The 20110-nt window shown below is 38.2% G+C and overlaps 1 protein-coding gene across 2 annotated transcripts in view; it reads right to left on the bottom strand.

Moving 5' to 3' along the window:
- The window catches only part of PDGFC (platelet derived growth factor C), a 260208-nt gene that overhangs the window by 96194 nt on the left and 143904 nt on the right, over positions 1-20110 (bottom strand). For both annotated transcript variants that reach the window (XM_055549534.1, XM_055549535.1), the window contains exon 2: positions 14758-14953. In XM_055549534.1, coding sequence (XP_055405509.1) covers positions 14758-14953 — 196 coding nt within the window. The remainder of the gene's footprint in view (positions 1-14757; positions 14954-20110) is intronic.

Here is a 20110-nt window from a genome sequence, read left to right as displayed (position 1 = left end):
AGTCTGAATCTGTTTGGAGGACTACTCCTCTTCAAAATTCTTCTAATTTTAACCAGCTCTTACTGAGTACCCACTAAGTTCTGGTCAGCTAGTGATGTTTTTAGTCCAGTCTATGGGGTCGCATAGAGTCGGACACGACTGAAGTGACTTAGCAGCAGCAGCAGCAGTGATGTTTTAGCTATTCTTAAGGCTGGACACATGCTGTATTCCAATCCTTCTGGATGGTAACTGATTACTTTCTAATCATGACAGGTGGTGGAGGAGACCCTACATTTGCCCTCGTGGTCTCCTCCAGTGAACCCGCCCCATTTGCCCCAAACAGCAGTGACCAGTGTAGTCAACCAGGCTGCACATGACTGGCACAGACAGACCTTCAGGAAAGTCTCGGGGGCAGATAATAAATGCTCCAAGCAAACTTGGGTCCCTTACCCCTTGCCAAAGGTTAAGGTAGGCACTCCCCATACCATCACCTATGTGTGTGCTACGTGCTAAGTTGCTTCAGCCGTGTCTGACTCTTTGCAACCCCACGGACTGTAGCCCACGAGGCTCCTCTGTCCCTGGGTATTCTCCAGGCAAGAATACTGGAGTGGGTTGCCATGCCCTCCTCTAGGGGATCTTCCTGATCCAGGGATTGAACTTGCGTCTCTTATGTCTCCTGCATCGGCAGGTGGGTTCTTTACCACTAGTACCACCTGGAAAGCCTGCCATCACCTATAATATTGGACAAAAGTCCTGGGTGTTCATTGGAAGGATTGAGGTTGAAGCTGAAACTCTGATACTGTGGCCACCTGATGTGAAGAGCTGACTCATTTGAAAAGACCCTGATGCTGGGAAAGATTGAGGGCAGGAGGAGAAGGGGACGGCAGAGGATGAGATGGTTGGATGGCATCACTGACTCAATGGACATGAGTTTGGGGAGGCCTGGTGTGCTGTGGTTCATGGGGTCGCAGGGAGTCGGACACAACTGAGCGACTGAACTGAACCTGATCTCACACCAAGACTCCCACAGGGCCCCTTAAAAAGGCACAGATCTTTTTCTCTCACCTAAGTGTTTCTTGCAATCCTGAATAGGACTGGAATGCCGAATTGGAGGTCCATTCTCAGCTAGTCATTCTGAGCCCCAGTATTGCAGACTCAGGCTGGGAATTAGGTATATATGCAACTGGCTTCATGGGGTGCCTCTGGATGTCTCAGGGCTAAAATCACAGGCCATTTACGCCAAATAGTGACTAATGCTTTTTCCTTTCTTTCACCATTTTAAGGGGCTCATGAAAACTTCTGCTTGAAAACTAAATTCTTAGGACACACATTGATGGGTTTCCAAGGTCATGAATGGCTAAATGTATTTTCTTCCTTTATTTCAGTTGTATGGCAATGAAACCAAGAGATAACTTTATTTCTTTTCACAAAATACCTTTTTTTCCTTAAAATTTTGTCACCTAGAGCTTGCATTGTCATTGTAAAATTAACGTAAGAAATATATCATATGTTTGAAAGTTACATCTAATATGGGGATATATTAAAAAATTAGTTCTGAAAAAAATGAGTTTTCGAGGTCTGCAGGGGAGGTTTAATCTGTGCACCCAATTTCTCCATAATAAATTAATAATAATTATTTATAGACTGTGGCTAGTAAAATACACAGCTACAGTCTGAATTAGAAGGGAGTCAACAAAGCAATCTAAATACAATCAGTTATAGTCATAACTGTGCTCTCTATTTACCATCTTCTGAGACTGGCAGCATTTCATTTTAATTGTCTATTTACTTGTCTGTGTCTAAACAGATTATGAGCTACTTGAGGACACAAGTTACCTCCTCTCCACCTCTGCCCCACACCACCCCCACACACCTTCCACAGGGCTCAGCAAGTGCCTACTGGATTGACAGTAAATACATGAGCAAATCACAGTGCCACATCAATGCTATTATGAACAGCAGGAAGTGAGGGAAAATGTCCAAAATATTTCTTTTCCATTTTAAAGGAAACTAACCATTTTGATCATCTTAAATTCTAAATATTAAAAAATGTGTTCATTTAGTAGATTTAGCATTTTTATCATTCACAGTTTTACACACTGGATGATAGCATTTCTTCCAAAAGAAATTCAGCTGTTTTGGTGGAAAAGAGCCACTGTTTTTTTAAACTGAAATGTAGTTGACTGACAATTTTGTGTTAATTTCTGCTATACAGCAAAATGATTCAGTTAAACAGAGGCACTGTTGGGCACCCCATTCTCTTCCACACTGTGTCCCTTATGGTCTTTCTCTTTGTAAAATATAATATACCACCAATCTGTATAAATTGTTTACATCAGATTAACAAACAAAGAAAATTTTAAGACTTTTCCACTAAAACGGTTCCTTCTTAAGGACACCATGTGTCACTCATATAAGAACCACATATGTATACACAGTACTGAAAGACAAGACCTATTTTGGCAATTTTTACACCAAGTGTGTACACGTGCATGCACACACACACACACACCAACACCCTCCACCATGTTGCCTGAACATCTTCTCAGGCCAGAAAATCAACAAAACCTAACTTTCCTCTGACTTGCTTTGTTCTCAGTAGTAAAGTCAACCCTCAGTAGCATAAAAACACAACTCCCTCTGTCTCTCTCTTTTTAAATAAAAGATGATTTGAGAAGCCAGAAAGGCCATGGGGGTCAAAGTCACACACCTCATCCTGCTACCCTGTTTTAAAGATGCCTCTGAAACAGTGAGGCATCCTTTCTGGCTTCTCCTATGATCCAGCCTTGAGAGAATATTGACACTGGGCAGTTTAAATTCTGCAGGTGCATTTTATCCAGGACACATCTATAATTTAGTTCTCCAGTCCTGTCTTGGAGAAGAGTCCATCTCGCCATTTTAAAAAATTCAACTTTGTAGTTGAACCTGAGAATACTCTGTCTTGTTAGGAGGGACTTGGTTTTGCTGGAAACAGTGCAACTTCCAGCTCCATGGTGGACAAAGTCAGGCAGAGAAACTCCCCTTGGTGTGTTACAATAAAAATTGTTGAAGAAATGATGAAAAGAAAATCATTGTTTTTGACGCAGTCCTGAACCATCAAGAAAAGAAAAATTCTCTGAAGTACAAACAAGAAAAGGAACCAAGATTTCGGGGAGGTGAATACACTCTGGGCCCTGCAGGCATCTGCTGAGCCTCTCTGTGGGCAATGGCAACGGATGGCTGGGGTGGGAGGTTAACAGGTCACAAGTAGTCCAGGACTCAAGTGAGGCTGGACCCTTGCTCCATTTTTCCCTGTCACTCTGAAAAATCTACCCCTTGAGGGGAGACTACAGCTAGATGTCAACAATTAAACTGATGGACAACTTCTCAACAGCCATAGACAGCAGGTGGCATCTTCACACTGTTGAGAAAACATAAGCACACAACCAAAAATCCTATATCCTGTCTGACTAACTTCCAAGAATGAAGGTGAAATAGAGGAATTTCTCAAATACATAAGACTTGAGTATTTACTACCAACTTCACTTAAGAGACTTTTAAAAAGGCAATTCTTAAATAAGTAAACTAATCCTACCACCGAAATTCTGAAATTCAAGAAGCAATTATTGGCACCAAACTTAGGCACATATAATAGCTAAGGAATTATTAATTATACAAAATAACAATAACAAATGTTTTACTGGTGACATTAAAAACTACAAAACTAATATTCTCAGGAACAAACACATACTAATCAGGAGTGGACAATAAGGATGAAACCACCCAGCTAAGTGGTTACAGTAACAGGGCATCACTATTTTATTGTCTTCATTATTTCCAAGGTAAATAACTTTACTGTTCATTACAAGCTGCTGCTGCTGTTTAAGTCACTTCAGTAGTGTCTGACTCTGTGCGACCCCATAGACTGCAGCCCACCAGGCTCCCCCGTCCTTGGGATTCTCCAGCAAGAATATTGGAGTGGGTTGCCATCTCCTTCTCCAATGCATGAAAGTGAAAAGTGAAAGTGAAGTCACTCAGTCGTGTCTGACTCTTAGCTACCCCATGGACTGCAGCCTACCAGGCTCCTACACCCATGGGATTTTCCAGGCAAGAGTACTGGAATGGGTTGCCATTGCCTTCTCCAGTTCATCACAAGAACTTCCCCCAAAGAACCACTAACTCCTTCAACTGAAAGCACCAGCAGTTACTATCTAGCACTATGGAACTCAAGCCTAAAAATCCTTGCCTTGTTTGCATCAATTTTGAACTATTATGTCCTGATTCTTACCCGACTCTTAATCCAATCTAAGGCTGATAAATCCATTCTGAACCAAACTTCAAATCCTCAACAAAGTCTAGTTTTGTGTTTCCTTCCCAGACCCTGCTGAAGCTTATCAAGATGATCATCCCTGTCACTATGCTGAGCAATAGGTGCAGTTCTGTGTTACTAGCTTAGCGAACTGAGAGCAGGGAAGCAGGCAGCCAGCGTTCCCGGGCAGTTCAAATGTTCTCAGGTAATTTTCTATTTGAGAAAGTCAGGTAAACATGAACTAACCTTCCATATGGAGTTCCATATGCATTTCTAAGGTAGCCATTTAACCGCGGAACTTGGTGCACACTTTCAGTATAAATTATTGACAGTAGAAAAGAAAAATGGAATACGAAGACAAACTAAATGAATGCAAGAAAGGAAAGGGAGAAACAGCAACATAAGGGTAAATGGAATGCACAGAAGAACCAGTAGCACTGAATCTAAAGTATGCATAATCAGAACCAATGTGCTAAATTAAGTACCTAAGCGATAATAATAAAAAGGTTTTCTTAAATATGCTCATAATTCAATTTTTATATCAGACAAGTCATTCTGTATTAACATTCTTTTTGTAAAATTGGAGTAAAGTAGCTTCACAATACTGTAGTTTAGTTTCTGCTGTATAGTAAAGTGAATCAGCTATACATATATATGCAGCCCCTCTTTTTGGATTTCCTTCCCATTTAGGTCACCACAGAGCACTGAGTAGAACTCCTTAGGTTCTCATTAGTTATCTATCTTATACATAGTAGTGTATATATGTTAATCCCCAATACAAAGCCTTTTTAACTGAATTTTTCTTTTTAAAGTTCCTTATGTTCTTCTCACAAGAGACAAACAAAAGACACACACACACACACATGCACACGTGCACAAGGGCACAGGGAAATTCCAAGTAGAAGAATGGAAAGAGTGTCGTGCAAATAACCACCACAATTACCTGACACAGTTACATCAGTATTAGGCACAGCAGACTTCGAAGTCAAAACAAAACATTAAAAGAAATTAAACAAGGTCAGGTACCTGAGCCTGCTTGTGCCAACTGACCCAATTTAATAACATATAAAAACAAAAGTGGACTGTTCTACAGGATGAAACTGATAAATGCTTTTATTCTCTATTAGGGGAATTTGACAGATATCTTTTGGGAATTGGTATATCAGAAAAAAAAAAACCAAAATCAGGAAAGATACAGATGTTGTGATCAGCACAACTGCCAAAATTGATGTAATGTACATAACATGCAGTGTTGTACCCACAATGGAAGACTAGTACATTTGGAAACTTAAAAAAACCTCATGTCAGGGAAGTCAAGTCTTAAATTTCAAATAATCATGGACAGACGGGCCATATTCTTTATCCAAAACACAATTAATTTAGAAATCTACAATAAAAAATACATTTAAAAAGCCTCATGCATTTAACATGAAAAATGAACGATATACTTCTATATGATCTATAGTTTAAAAGAAGAAAATGATGGATGTTATAAAACATCCTCAAATAGACAAAAATAAAAATACCACATTATCAAACTTGGCAAGATGTATGAAACCCAGGATTGAGAAAGCAAAATCATGTTGTGGATATGCAATAAGCAAGCAGTGTGAACAGTCAGAAGCACTCTACAGAATGTCGCCTACAGAACATTCTGGCCAGGATCTTTCAGCAGGACTTAATTATGAAGGCACACACAGACGTGAAATTGAGAGACATTCCACAGAACAATTGGGCTGGATTGTTCACAAATATCAATGTCATGAAAACCAAGAAAAGGCATGAAAAGATTTCTGATAACCAACGAGAATCACTGATTGATTGCTGAGTCATAACATGATAAGAGAAAAAGAATATAAAGAAGTGATAACATTTTGGGATCATAGGAAACAATAGAAAATCAACTATGCATTGGGTAATAGTTTTATATTAATGCTACATTTTTGCATGTGACACTGGTTTTGAAAACACACAGGAAATACCCTAGTTTTTAGGTGATACATGGTGAAGTATAAAATGTCATTATGTCTGGAACTTATTTTTGAAAGTTGAATTAAAAGAATAAAAAACGTTTCTCAAGGGGGAAATGCCTCTTAGAAAAGTAAGAAACAACAACAACAATAAACAAAATACTTCAAATAATATAAGAAAATTTCATCAATATGATACTCAATTTTGTTGTGTAACAACAAAAGTTCTACTTTCAGCAGCCAAAGATGAAACAATGTCAACAATAAGGTAAATAAAAATAGCACTGGATTATAACACATGGCATAAAATAAATCTCTGTGAGTCTATACTGATACAAATGATTGAAGAAATAAAGAGAAAAAGGAAGGAAAGAAGGCAGGGAAGGAAAAGGCACAATTTTCCTTTACTGAAGAATTCCAAATAATTTATGTATATATTTCCCTCTCCAGGATGTGTAACAGTCACTGTCTGCTGGAACATGGGCTGGTCTTAGTCACATACCAACAAATACTAGCATATAAAGGGGAAATGTATTTTCTCACCAGGGGAGAAGCCTGCCCGACCTAAGTGGTCCCTACTAACAGCATCAGTGATGAGTGAAGTCGGCAGGCTGCGCCCGTCGCTACAACAGGAGAAGAGCATCACCTTTCCTTGGAACCTTTCCTCCAAACCCATAGCCTCAGCATATTCATAGGGAAACATCTGGAGAGCCTAAATCAAGGACTCTTTTACAAAATACCTGACCACTACTCTTCAAAACTGTCAAGGTCATGAAAGACAAAAAAGGAAAAACTCACAGGTTGGAGGAGACTAAGTAAGGTCTGAAGAATGAATACAACGATCATCCTGGAAAGGATCCTGAGCCAGAAAAAGGTGCCAGAGTGAAAACGCCTGCTGCCATCAGTGTAAATGTGCAGTTCAGTTAATGGTATTGTACGAATGCTGGCTGCTTAGGTATGCAACTATGCTGTGATGACATAAGAGTAACTGAGAGGAAACCTGGGGATATGGAGACTCTCTGGATCATCTTTGTAGAACCGTTTCGTCTAAAGTTACTCCAACTTTTAAATTTTATTTTTAAAGAAGCAAACTATAAAATCAAGAAGCCAGGGCTCCTCTTGTGGTACAGTGGTTAATGAGTCCATCTGCCACAGCAGGGGACACAGGTTCGATTCCCTGGTCTGGGAGATCCCACATGCCACAGAGCAACTAAGCCTGTTCACTGAAACTACTGAAGCCCACGCGCCATAGAGCCCAGGCTTCAAAACAAGAGAAGCCACTGCAATGAGAGGCCGTGCACCACAACCGGAGGAAGCCCACACCCAGCAATGAAGAACCAGCACGGTCGAAAATAAAGAAATATAAAAATAAATAAATAAATCCAAGAAGTCAGAGACATCTCCGCGTGTGTTCAATAACATAATAAGAAATAGAAAACAGAGTCAGAAAGAACTGAATGGAAGAAAGAAATCTTTTCCAAAAACCATATCATTTTTTGGATAAATCTAAATTAATTTCCAGAATAATTATTAAACAAAGATCTTAGGAAGTTTGCAAGATGTAAGATTGATACTAAAAAATGGATTGCATTACTTTACATCAGCAATACACAATTAGAAATGTAATTTTTAAAAAGGGATTTTAGCAGCCATCTCTAAAGACCATAAGAACCATATTGCATAGAAACCTGGAATACTATGTCCAGTGAAGTGAAAGTCACTCAGTCATGTCCAACTCTTTGCGATCCCGTGGACTATACAGTCCGTGGAATTCTCTAGGCCAGAATATTGGAGTGGGAGCCTTTCCCTTCTCCAGGAGATCTTCCCAACCCAGGGATTGAAGCCAGGTCTCCTACATTACAAGTGGATTCTTTACCAGCTGAGACACAAGGGAACTGAATGTGGTCAAGCAGGAGATAGCAAGATTGAACATCGGAATCTTGGGAATCAGTGAACTAAGATGGACAGGAATCAGCAAATTTAATTCAAATGACCATTATATCCTACTATTGTGGGCAAGAATCCTTTAGAAGAAATGGAGTAGCCCTCATAGTCAACAAAAGAGTCCAAAATGCAGTACTTGGGAGCGGATTAAAAAATGACAGAATAATCTTGTTTTATTTCCAAAGCAAACCATTCAACATCACACTAATCCAAGTCTATGCCTCAAGCACTGATGCTGAAGAAGCTAAAGTTGACTGATTCTAAAAGACCTACAACACCTAGAACCAACACCAAAAAAAAAAATGTCCTTTAAATCACAGGGAACTGGATGTCCTATAAATCATAGTAGGAAGTCAAGAGATACTTGGAGTAACAGGCAAGTTTGGCCTTGAAGTACAAAATGAAGCAGGGCAAAGGCTAACAGAGTTTTGTCAAGAGAACATGCTGATTATAGCAAACACCTTTTTCCAACAATGCAAGAGACAACTCTACACATGTACACACCAGATGGTCAATACAGAAATCAGACTTATCATGTTCTTTGCAGCCAAAGATGGAGAAGCTCTACACGGTCAGCAAAAACAAGACCTGGAGCTGACTGTGGCTCAGATCATGAGCTTCTTACTGTAAGATTCAGACTTAAATTGAAGAAAGTAGGGAAAACCACTAGACTATTCAAGTATGACCTAAATCAAATCCCATATGATTATACAGAGGAGGTGACAAATAGATTCAGGGGATTAATTATGGTAGACAAAGTGCTTGAAGAACCATGGACAGAGGTTTACAACATTGTACAGAACACAGTATTTAAAACCATCTCAAAGGAAAAAAAATGCAAGATGGCAAAGACATTGTCTGAGGAGGCTTTAAAAATAGCAGCGAAGAGAAAGGGTAAGATATACCCTACTGAATGCAGAGTTCAAGAGAGGAGCAAAGAGAGATGAGAAGGCCTTCTTCAACAAACAACACAAAGAAACAGAGGAAAACAATAAAATGGGAAAGACTGGAGATTACTTCAAGAAAATTGGTGATATTAAGGGAATATTTCATGGAAGGATGAGCAAAATAAAGGACTGAAACAGGAAGGACCTAAAAGAAGCAGAAGAGATTAGGAAGAGGTGGCAAGAATACACAGAACTATACAAAAACTGTCTTTATGACCCAGATAATTGCAATGGTGGGGTCACACACCTGGAGCCAGATATCCTAGAGTGTGAAGTCAAGTGAGCCTTAGGTAGCATTGCTGTGAACAGAACTACTGAAGGTGATGAAATTCCAGCTGAGCTATTGCAAATCCTGTAAGATGATGTTGTGCAAGTGCTGCATTCAATATATCAGCAAATTTGGAAAATTCAGCAGTGGCCACAGGACTGGAAAAGTCAGTTTTCATTCCAATCCCAAAGAAGGGCAAAGCCAAATAATGTTCAAACTACTGTACAATTGTCCTCATTTCATATGCTAGCAAAGTTATGCTCAAAGTCATTCAAGCTAGGCTTCAGCAGTAAGTGAACCAAAGTACTTCTAGATGTACAAGGTAGATTTAGAAAAGGCAGAGGAACCAGAGATCAAATTGCCAATATTCAGTTGGATCATGGAAAAAACAAGGGAATTCCAGAAAAACATCTACTTCTGCTTCCTTAACCATTCTGAAGCCTTTGACTGTCTGGATCACAACAAACTGTAAATTCTTAATGAGATGGGAATACCAGACCACGTTACCTGTCTCCTGAGAAACCTGTATGCAGGAAGCAACAGTTAGAACTGGACATGAAACAGCTGACTGGTTCTAAATTTGGAAGGAGCACAACAAGGCTGTATACTGTCACCCTGTTCATTTAACTTCTATGCAGAGTATGCGATGATAAATGCCAGGCTGGATGAAGCATAGCCGCAATCAAGATTGCTGGCAGAAATATCAACAACCTCAGATATGCAGATAATACCATTCTCAGTTCAGTTCAGTTCAGTTGCTCAGTCGTGTCCGACTCTCTGTGACCCCATGAACTGCAGCACGCCAGGCCTCCCTGTCCATCAACAACTCCCGGAGTTCACTCAGACTCATGTCCATCGAGTCAGATGCCATCCAGCCATCTCATCCTCTGTCGTCCCCTTCTCCTCCTGCCCCCAATCCCTCCCAGCATCAGAGTCTTTTCCAATGAGTCAACTCTTCGCATGAGGTGGCCAAAGGACTGGAGTTTCAGCTTTAGTATCATTCCTTCCAAAGAAATCCCAGGGCTGATCTCCTTCAGAATGGACTGGTTGGATCTCCTTGCAGTCCAAGGGACTCTCAAGAGTCTTCTCCAACATCACAGTTCAAAAGCATCAATTCTTCGGCGCTCAGCCTTCTTCACAGTCCAACTCTCACATCCATACATGACCACAGGAAAAACCATAGCCTTGACTAGACGGACCTTTGTTGGCAAAGTAATGTCTCTGCTTTTCAATATGCTATCTAGGTTGGACACAACTCTCCTTCCAAGGAGCAAGCGTCTTTTAATTTCATGGCTGCAGTCACCATCTGCAGTGATTTTGGACCCCCAAAAAATAAAGTCTGACACTGTTTCCACTGTTTCCCCATCTATTTCCCATGAAGTGATGGGACCCGATGCCATGATCTTCGTTTCTAATGGTAGGTAAAAAGTCAAGAGGAATAAAGAGCCTCTTGTTGAGGATGGAAGAGCAGAGTGAAAAATCTGGCTTAAAACTCAACATTCAAAAACTGAAGATTGTGGCATCCTATCCCATCACTTTGTGGCAAATAGAAGGGAAACAAGTGGAAGCAGTGACAGATTCTATATTTTTCAGCTCCAAAATCACTGGGAACAGTGACTACAGCCATGAAATTAAAAGATGCTCTTTGGAAGGAAAGCTATGACAAACCTAGACAGTGTATTAAAAATCAGAGACATCACTTTTCCAACAAAGGTCCATCTAGTCAAATCTATGGCTTTTCCAGTAGTCATGTCCGTCTAGTCAAGGCTATGGTTTTTCCTGTGGTCACGTATGGATGTGAGAGCTGGACCATACAGAAGGTTGCTGCTGCTGCTGCTGCTGCTAAGTCGCTTCAGTCGTGTCCGACTCTGTGCGACCCCATAGATGGCAGCCCACCAGGCTCCTCTGTCTCTGGGATTCTCCAGGCAAGAATACTGGAGTGGGTTGCCATTTCCTTCTCCAATGCGTGAAAGTGAAAAGCGAAAGTGAAGTCACTCAGTCGTGCCCGACTCTTAGTGACCCCATGGACTGCAGCCCACCAGGCTCCTCCATCCATGGGATTTTTCCAGGCAAGAGTACTGGAGTGGGGTGCCATTGCCTTCTCCAACAGAAGGTTAAGTGCCAATGAATTGATGCTTCTGAATTGTGTTGCTGGAGAAGACTCTCGAGAGTCCCTTGGACTGCAAGGAGATCAAACCAGTCAATCTTAAAGGAAATCAATCCTGAATATTCTTTGGAAGGACTGCTGCGGAAGCTTAAGCTCTAATATTCTGGCTACCTGATACAAAGATACGACTCATTAGAAAAGTGCCTGATGTTGGGGAAGATTGAAGGAAAAAGGAGAAGGGGTAGCAGAGGATGAGATGGTTAGATAGCACCACCAATTCAATGGACATGAATTTGAGCAATATCTAGGAGACAGTGGAGGAGAAAGGAAGCTGGCATGCTACCGTGCATGGGGTCGCAAGAGTTGGACATGATTTAGCAAATGTACAACCACATAGAGATCATAGAAATTAAATAATGGTGCTTCATATTTCTATAAAGAATAGTTTAAAACTGTACAGACAACAAACAATACCTAGATAGCTGCAGATGCATAAAGTTCTCAATGACAAAGCTTCTTTACTATACGGATGTCAGTTCTTTTCAAAATGATCTATAGATGCCACACAATTTCAATGAAATTGCAACAGGAGGTTTCAAGGAACTTGTTTGTAAAAAAAAAAAATACAGCGAAAAGTAAAACACTGAGAATGCTCCAAAAGGAGGAAAACAAAGTGACTTCCCTATCACCCAGCTTCTATAAGGCTACTGTAATTAAGGGAGTATTAACTTGGTACACAGAAGGACAAAATAAAGCCAGAGAACGGAAGAGAGAACCCAGAAACAGACCACATCAGATACAAAATCTGACCTGCAAGTTAGCTGGCCTTTTTCATTGCAGGAAAGTTTGACTATTAAATATATAGTGTCAGGACACTATCAGATGCCCTAGTGAAAAACCTCTCATAGACAAAATAAATTACAGATGGATCAAGGACTTAAATATGAAAACCAAAATTTAAACAGCCAGAGAGTTCAGTAAAATCTGGGCAAAAGTCAAGAGCAGGCAATTCACAGTAAAGGATTTCTGAGCAGCCAATAACAATACAAACATTTTCAATCTCATTGGTAGGAAGAAGAAACAAAATTTTACAATGAGGTATAATTTTATATGTATCCTTCTACCCAGAATTAAATGAGTGCCAGTTCAAAAGGTTGCAAAGAATGCAGAAAAATAAATTTCACATATTGTTGGTAGAACTGTAAACTGGTCACTTTTAGAAATAATTTAACTCTACCTCATAAAGCTAAAAATATTAATGTCTTAAGAACGTAATACCATTGTTAGCTATAAATGCCAAGAAAGATTTCTTGCAGTTTTGGACAAGAAAAGCTGGAAGTGAGCCAAGGCTTCATCAGAGCAGAAGAGAAAAGGTTGCCTAATTATATAATGGATACTGTACACCATGGAAGGCAAACTATCTGATCTCTCTGAGTCCACATGAACTTGAAAAGCCTCACATTGCTGAGTTCTGCTGTTTTCACATGCACATCATCATAAAAGTAAACACACAGTATTATCACATTGATAGATACTTCAAAACAGACAAAAATATATTTAAAATTATAGGATAATACATAGGGAGATAAGGACACATGATAAAATTATTTAGAAAATTGAGAGACCAGGTTTAAAAAATTAGGAAAATGATTTATGTTTGCAGGAATAATAAGAAATCAAGGAGGTACAAAAGGAAAGGATTTCAGAACTATTGGAAGAGTAACTTTTCTTAAGTCTCATACTGAGTGAAATTGAGTCACAGAGGCATTCTGGACAAGTTTATTTTTATGATCTAACTACTAACATGCATCAGTCACACACACACACACACACACACACACACACACACACACACACACCGTCACCTCTCCTGGCACACACTATCAGGGACCCAGGTATAACATGGCCCTCCTGGCACTGCCCTGTGGGAATGGAACTCCTGCCACTGTCACCCACCCTGGGCCTGGGAACCTCGAGCCTGCCGTCTGTGGTCACAGGCCATGGGACTGCTGTAGGTTAACTTGCTACTTTGCAAAGAGGGCCAGATCTTAAACTCTGCAATTTCTACAACATTATGGAATACTCCACATGAAAAGAAGGCAAGAGGTGCAGAAGAGAATAGTGAAAACCACCTCTGTGATTGTTCGGAAAATGGATTTTCGCATGTGTTGAGTTACAAACTATGAATGAGATGCAGGGTCGCTATTTTATTTCTCTGGCCCATTTGCTTATCTATAAAATGAAGGGTTGAATAGCACCATCTCCAAAAATAACTAGAATAACTTCTTGTTTTCCAGGCTTAAGTTTAGAGAGGTTAGAGGAAAAAATAACCTGAAATGCGGCTATCCACAGAAAGAAGAATTGGAAAAAAGTAACTACATATATAAAGGTTAAAGATACAAATTGTGACGACAGTGAAGTATAAAGTTTATTTTATCTGTATTGAAATATTTATCTGTAATATACCATAAAGCGAAAATTCTCTTTTAACTTGTATATCAAAGGGAAAATAAAGACCCTCACGAAGAAGCTCAAGTAAAATATTTTCATGATATACAAATGCCAATGAAGTGAAAAATCTTCCATAAGACCACCCAACCTTGACAAGTGTATTCACATAGGATTTAAAGAGTAATATTTGTATGACATGCGGTAGGTGGTCTTTTGCATGGGTGAAATATTCCAGCTGACTTTAGTTCATGAAAGCTTCTAGGAGAATTATGATAAATGTCTACCTAGTCAACTATAATACAAATCTAAATTTCTAATTCTGCTTTCAGAATTGTGTTTCTTTCTTATGATATTCAAACTTCTGAGTCCTGTGTGTGTGTGTGTGTGTATCTGTGTGTGTCCCTGTAGATATCAGATGCTATGGGTAATACATATCCATGGATGCTATTCTTTCTTTTAATAGCTTACTGTTTATCTTATTGATTTGGTTATGAGGAAGCTTAAAAGTAAAATTTTTGGCACTAATGGTAACTCTGGCACAACTTACATTCCTTTATTTGGTTTTTTACTCTATTCTATATTTTAAATTGCTTTACTCTATATGTATTTTTTTGCCATACATTACCTCAAACTATTTTCAGAAGTAGATGGAAACATAGCTTAAACAAGGATGTAAATTTCTTGGATGATCAAAAAAATATGAGGACAAAAGATGGCATTTAAAAATCACACCCTCAGAAGGAAGCATCTTGAAAGACTGTAACAGTTATTGCTTTGTTGGAATTTCAAGTACGATAACTTACTTGCATATGTCATCTTCTGGGTCTTCAAGCCCAAATCTCTCATCAAATGTGAGCTGTATCCACACATTTTCTTCTACTGCTACTAATCTCCATACCAAGTCCATATTTCTTGGATAAGTATGAGGAAACCTTGGGCTGTGAATACTTCCATTAGTAGACACAGTAATAATTCTCTCATGCTGGGGATCTTGTACACCTAAAAGTAAAACCAGAAGCAAAGACACACACTTAGAATAGATGTCAAAAATTATGGGTTTCAAAATAACTTTAGGAAAAAAGGTATCTGATACAAGTCCAAAGTTTCCCATGAACTGTAATTACTAAATGATCTCAACCCTTAAATGACCTTGAAAAAAGAAATGAGGTCAAAGCAGTCATGTCAATATCTTGTATGGGAATTATCAGCAGTTTACAAAGATAAGAAATTATAAGAAATGTTGCAAGGCTTCACAGTGACTTTAAAAGGCTAACCTAAATTTTAAATATCTAAGAGGCAAATACAGTATAAAATAGTTTCCAAGTTTATTAGGCATGGCAACATTTTACATGGTGAAACGCCAAAATACATTGTTAATAATATCTCTTACTTCTGATTAGATTGTTGGGGAGACAAGAGGGGTAAGGAAAATCAGTATTGTTAAGAAAAAAGTGTTCTTTTTTTTTAATTGAAATAGTTGATTTACAAAGTTTCAGGTGTATAACAAAGTGATTCTGCTATATATGTATGTATATACACATTTTCAGATACTTTTTTATTTTAAAATATTGAATACAGTTACCTCTGCTATATAATAGGTCCTTGTTGGTTATCTATTTTGTATACAAGTGCATAGAGACAAAATTGTTCTTATGTCCACCCATTTAAGAGTTGATATTGAGGGGAAACACATGACGATATTTGGGAAATGAGCAGCTATTTATCTACAAAAACAAAATCTAAGAAGTAAGATATTTGTGCCCTTTCAGGTCATGAAGATCCAATCCATTAAGTTTGCTAAATCCTAGTAAAAACAAAACAAAGCAAAAAAAAAAAAATCACAAAAACCTTTAAAACGATCTTTAATTCAATTTCTAAAACAATTTAAAAGGCTTGAACTGGACCATGAACACAAAGTAATGTGCACGGCATAATACCTGACACTTTTTTGTTCAACTTTGATACACTCATAATGCCAGAACAGTAATTTTAAACTATACCAATACCTTAACTGCTGTCATGACTAAGAGATATGCTTCATAAGACTGAATTTTGTATTTGTGGTATTATACAGAGAGAAGAATATCATTACTTTATAAGCACCATTTTCCCTTTATTTGTCCTTCTCCAAATTTCCAGGCTCAACATACATATAGTTGCTTGTGGAAATATGAAAAGTTCCTCATTTTATTGACTCCTTTTAGATATGTTTCATCAAACTTTGCAATACAGATTTGTCTAAGGCCTTTTAGGTCATAGTGCAGGTGCTTGCTGTTTATCTCTTTAAACACAGTTTTGTGTATCTACTAATCTTAATTCCCTTTTAACCAATGGAATGGACTTCTAGTGCCCAACTGCCTCTTCAGTATTTAAACTTCATTCATTCTGCCCATGATTTCACACTAATGACCTCGCTTCTCGCTCTGGAAGGCAGACACTAAGGTGATCCCCCGCCACCCTGTGTCTCTCATGTGTGCATGAACCCCTGCCTTGATTTCAACGAGAAACTGTGAAAAGGATGGAGCATTACTCCCAAGATCAGATCAGTTAACTCTGAATTGATCATAAATTAGATTATAGGGGGAGCTGAACCTAAATAGGAAAAGCCCTGAACAGAAGCTGGGCGCTTCCTGATCTTAAGAAATTCAAAGTATGAAAGAGACTGTAGAGGGAGTTCTGTGCTGCCAGCCTTGGAAAGGGAGAAGGTTGCATGCTCAGGATGTAGGCAGCTGAGGGGTACTGAGTAAGAGGGGGCTCCATCCTAAAGCCTCAGTAGACCTGGATGAATCCAAGGCAGTGTCTCTACCAGTCTCCAGAAAGGAAATCGGGTCTGTCTGATGCCTTGGTTTTCGTCTTGTAAAAACTCAGAGAAAAAGCCCAGTCTCCCAGGACTGAATTTCTGAGCTTCACACCTGAAAGCAAACCAGGGAAGTTTTGCAAAAATTGCAGGTTTCTAGGGATTTCTTACATAACAGTAGATGACTAACACATCTTCTACTGTGCACAAAGCTATTTTGGTTGGAAGTATGTCTCTTTGTCCCTGTTTCTCAATGGCAATTACAGTAATTGTGGCAACTTGTCATTTAGTAGTTATGTAACTCAAAATACGTATTTCAACTGATAAAATGCAACTAAATAATACACTCTAAGAAACTTCCAGAATTCAAAAGACAATGTTAAGGATTATTTATTAGTGAGAATATGGTTAGGATTAAAGAATACCTGTTTTCTTGTTAAAATACCTCACATAATAGTAACAAGTTGTAGTTATGGTTCGTAAAGCAGCTTTTTCATTCTTTTAAACCCAGCTGTTTCAACAATGCTTCTGCTAAAGCTGATTTTATATTGTCTAAGACAAGATAAAGACAAATATGATTTCCTTCGAATATATACAGTGCATGTGATGGGGAATATCATCATATTATGTAAATAGGCCTTTAAGTTCCATGAAATTTTTAAATTGGAAAAGTTAATTATTACTTATAATTACACTTATAATTTGTGCAGAAACATGTTCTGTCTTATTGGTGGGGATAATGCTTGGATTGGCCATTGGTTATATTAATATATATGAAATAATCAATACCTCTCCTATGCACATAATTTAGCTCCAGTAATTATTGTCAGGGAGAAGGCAATGGCACCCCACTCCACTACTCTTGCCTGGAAAATCCCATGGATGGAGGAGCCTGGTAGGCAGCAGTCCATGGGGTCGCTAGGAGTCACAGAAGGATCTATCAAGTTGGCTGAATTCTCTATACTGACAAATTTTTTAATAAATCAATGTCAGTTTGCTATTAAGTTAATATATCCTCTTTTTCAAAGATTTCTCTTAGAAGAGATATTTCCCCACTCTCTGAAATTTTAATATAATAACATACATACTGTGGAGGTGGATTAGAGTAGTTTATATTAAGAGGCCTTCTCATTTTGGCAACTAATATTTTTTTTAATGAATTAATTTTTTTCCAATCAGATTTATTAAAATTTATTATTTGCCCCATTCTGTCTCAAAAAAAGTGCTTTATGTCATCTGAGATACTCTTTACAAATATAGCTGTGTTTATGCTTTCATATGCAATCTAGAAAACTATGGATTTAAAAGATCTGAATTCTATTTTTATATCTGCAGTCAAAAAAGCCCATAACTAAAATGTATATACTTAAATTATGTTTACATCTTTTTTCCTTTATAGTTCACAATTTCATTAAACTATAATTACGCATAATTTAAAGGCTGAAAATCTAGACCTTATTTGTGGTAAAAGAATTGTAAATTTCCTTTTAAGTTAAATTGCTGCTCCCTCCAAATCATCTTGGAATGCAGTGAGGTTTGCCACCAAATACATATGATTTGCACATGACTGTCAACAGTTTATGTAAATCTCAAACAAGTAGGCCTATAATCAACAAGAAAAAAAAAAAGAAACAACATTTAGGATCTACCAAAATAAGACTGCATTCGTAGTTCTGTTGTTTAAAAATGATCTTTCCAAACATAGAACTTAACTAGGATATCAGGGTTGAGACAAGTACATATTTTGTGACTACTTTACTGAACATTTGCTTTTCCTAAACAATAAGCAGGATATTCAAAGAAAGTACCAAAGAAATGAAACAAATGTTTGGTGGCAAATCATAAAAGTATTTGCAACACTCTACTTCAATGCATCCTAAATAAGAATAAGGCTTGTTTATCCAGATAGGATTTGCATGAAAAAACTTACAGACAGTAAATTTTAAAATTTAAAATTAACACCTTTTCCTATCCTGCCCAATCTACCTTGAGGTAGCAGTACTGAAAACTAACATGAAATAAAAATTAAAAAAGGACAAGAAAGGAGATTAATCATGTAACTACTGTAAAACTGTTGACTACATATGTTCACATATAATACAGTTACAAAGAGAACTTCCTGGCAGTTCAGTGGTTAGGACTCGGCACCTTCAGTATCATGAGCCCAGGTTCAGTCCCTGGTTGGGGAACTGATATCCCGCAAACCATACAGCTTGGTCATCAATTCAGTTATAAAGAATCATTACAGGGATTTCCCTTGTGGTTTAGTGGTTTAGAATCCATCTGCCAAGGTGTGGGACATGGGTTGGATCCCTGGTGCAGGAAGATTCCACATGCCACAGGGAGACTAAGCCTGTGTGCCGCAGCTACCGACCTGCTGCCTAGAGCCCATGCTTTGCAACAAAAGAAGTCACAACAGTGAGAAGCCTGCACACCTCAGCTAGAGAGTAGCCCCTGCTCACTGCAACTAGGGAAAGCCAGCACAGCAACCAAGACCCCACGCAGCCAAAATTAAATAAATTAATTAAAAAAATAATTACACATTTGTATATTAACATTAAACGTTAAATTAAATAAGTTAACATTAAAATCAAAGTAGTTTTATACTACTTGGCATATTGGCACATAATTCCTTCCTTTAAAGGTATATTCATTATGAATGAAAGCAGATGGGAATAAGAAAATCATGGAAAGCAATAAAAATGTAATACTTGAAAAAGTTGTATTATTTAAAAAAATAACATCAAAAAAGAAGTTTGTGGACAAGATATGATCCATAAAGAAAGAGAGACCATCCATGTCCTTCTCCACGCTAATATTTTAAGTCGACTGTAGCAGAAAAGTCCTGGAGGATTCAGGAGGTAAACAGAAGGGTCTTCAATCTTGGTTTAAAGTTCGGCAGAATTCGGGATCCTGTTAACATAGGCAAGACTGTATAGGAAAGTGTCCTTGTAAAGTGCTAGATTTCATAGGTGTCTTATATGATTTTTGATGTGTTTATTTCTAAATATGTTATTTTCAAACTAGGTCAGAAAAGGCATTTCTGTAATACTTGCATCTATTTCCAAATCTTTCCCTGATACATAAACACAGTCAGTGTCTTATTTGTGCTTTGCTCTATTCACTAGTTTTTTTTTTTAAATTGTAATAAACCTTTATTTTAATCTTGCTAGTTTTCATAAGCCTGTTTCCATTTTCAATCTATTTAAGCCTTAATTAACAAATTTTACTTTTAACAAAAGTTAGTTAAAATCATATGACACATATATACATGCTATGCTATGCTAAGTCACTTCAGTCGTGTCCGACTCTGTGTGACCCCAAGGACGGCAGCTACCAGGCTCCCCCATCCCTGGGAT

The sequence above is a fragment of the Bubalus kerabau genome, chromosome 16 (genome assembly GCF_029407905.1).
Source record: "Bubalus kerabau isolate K-KA32 ecotype Philippines breed swamp buffalo chromosome 16, PCC_UOA_SB_1v2, whole genome shotgun sequence".
Classification (NCBI taxonomy): domain Eukaryota; kingdom Metazoa; phylum Chordata; class Mammalia; order Artiodactyla; family Bovidae; genus Bubalus; species Bubalus kerabau.
This window is presented reverse-complemented; position numbering and strand designations above follow the sequence as displayed.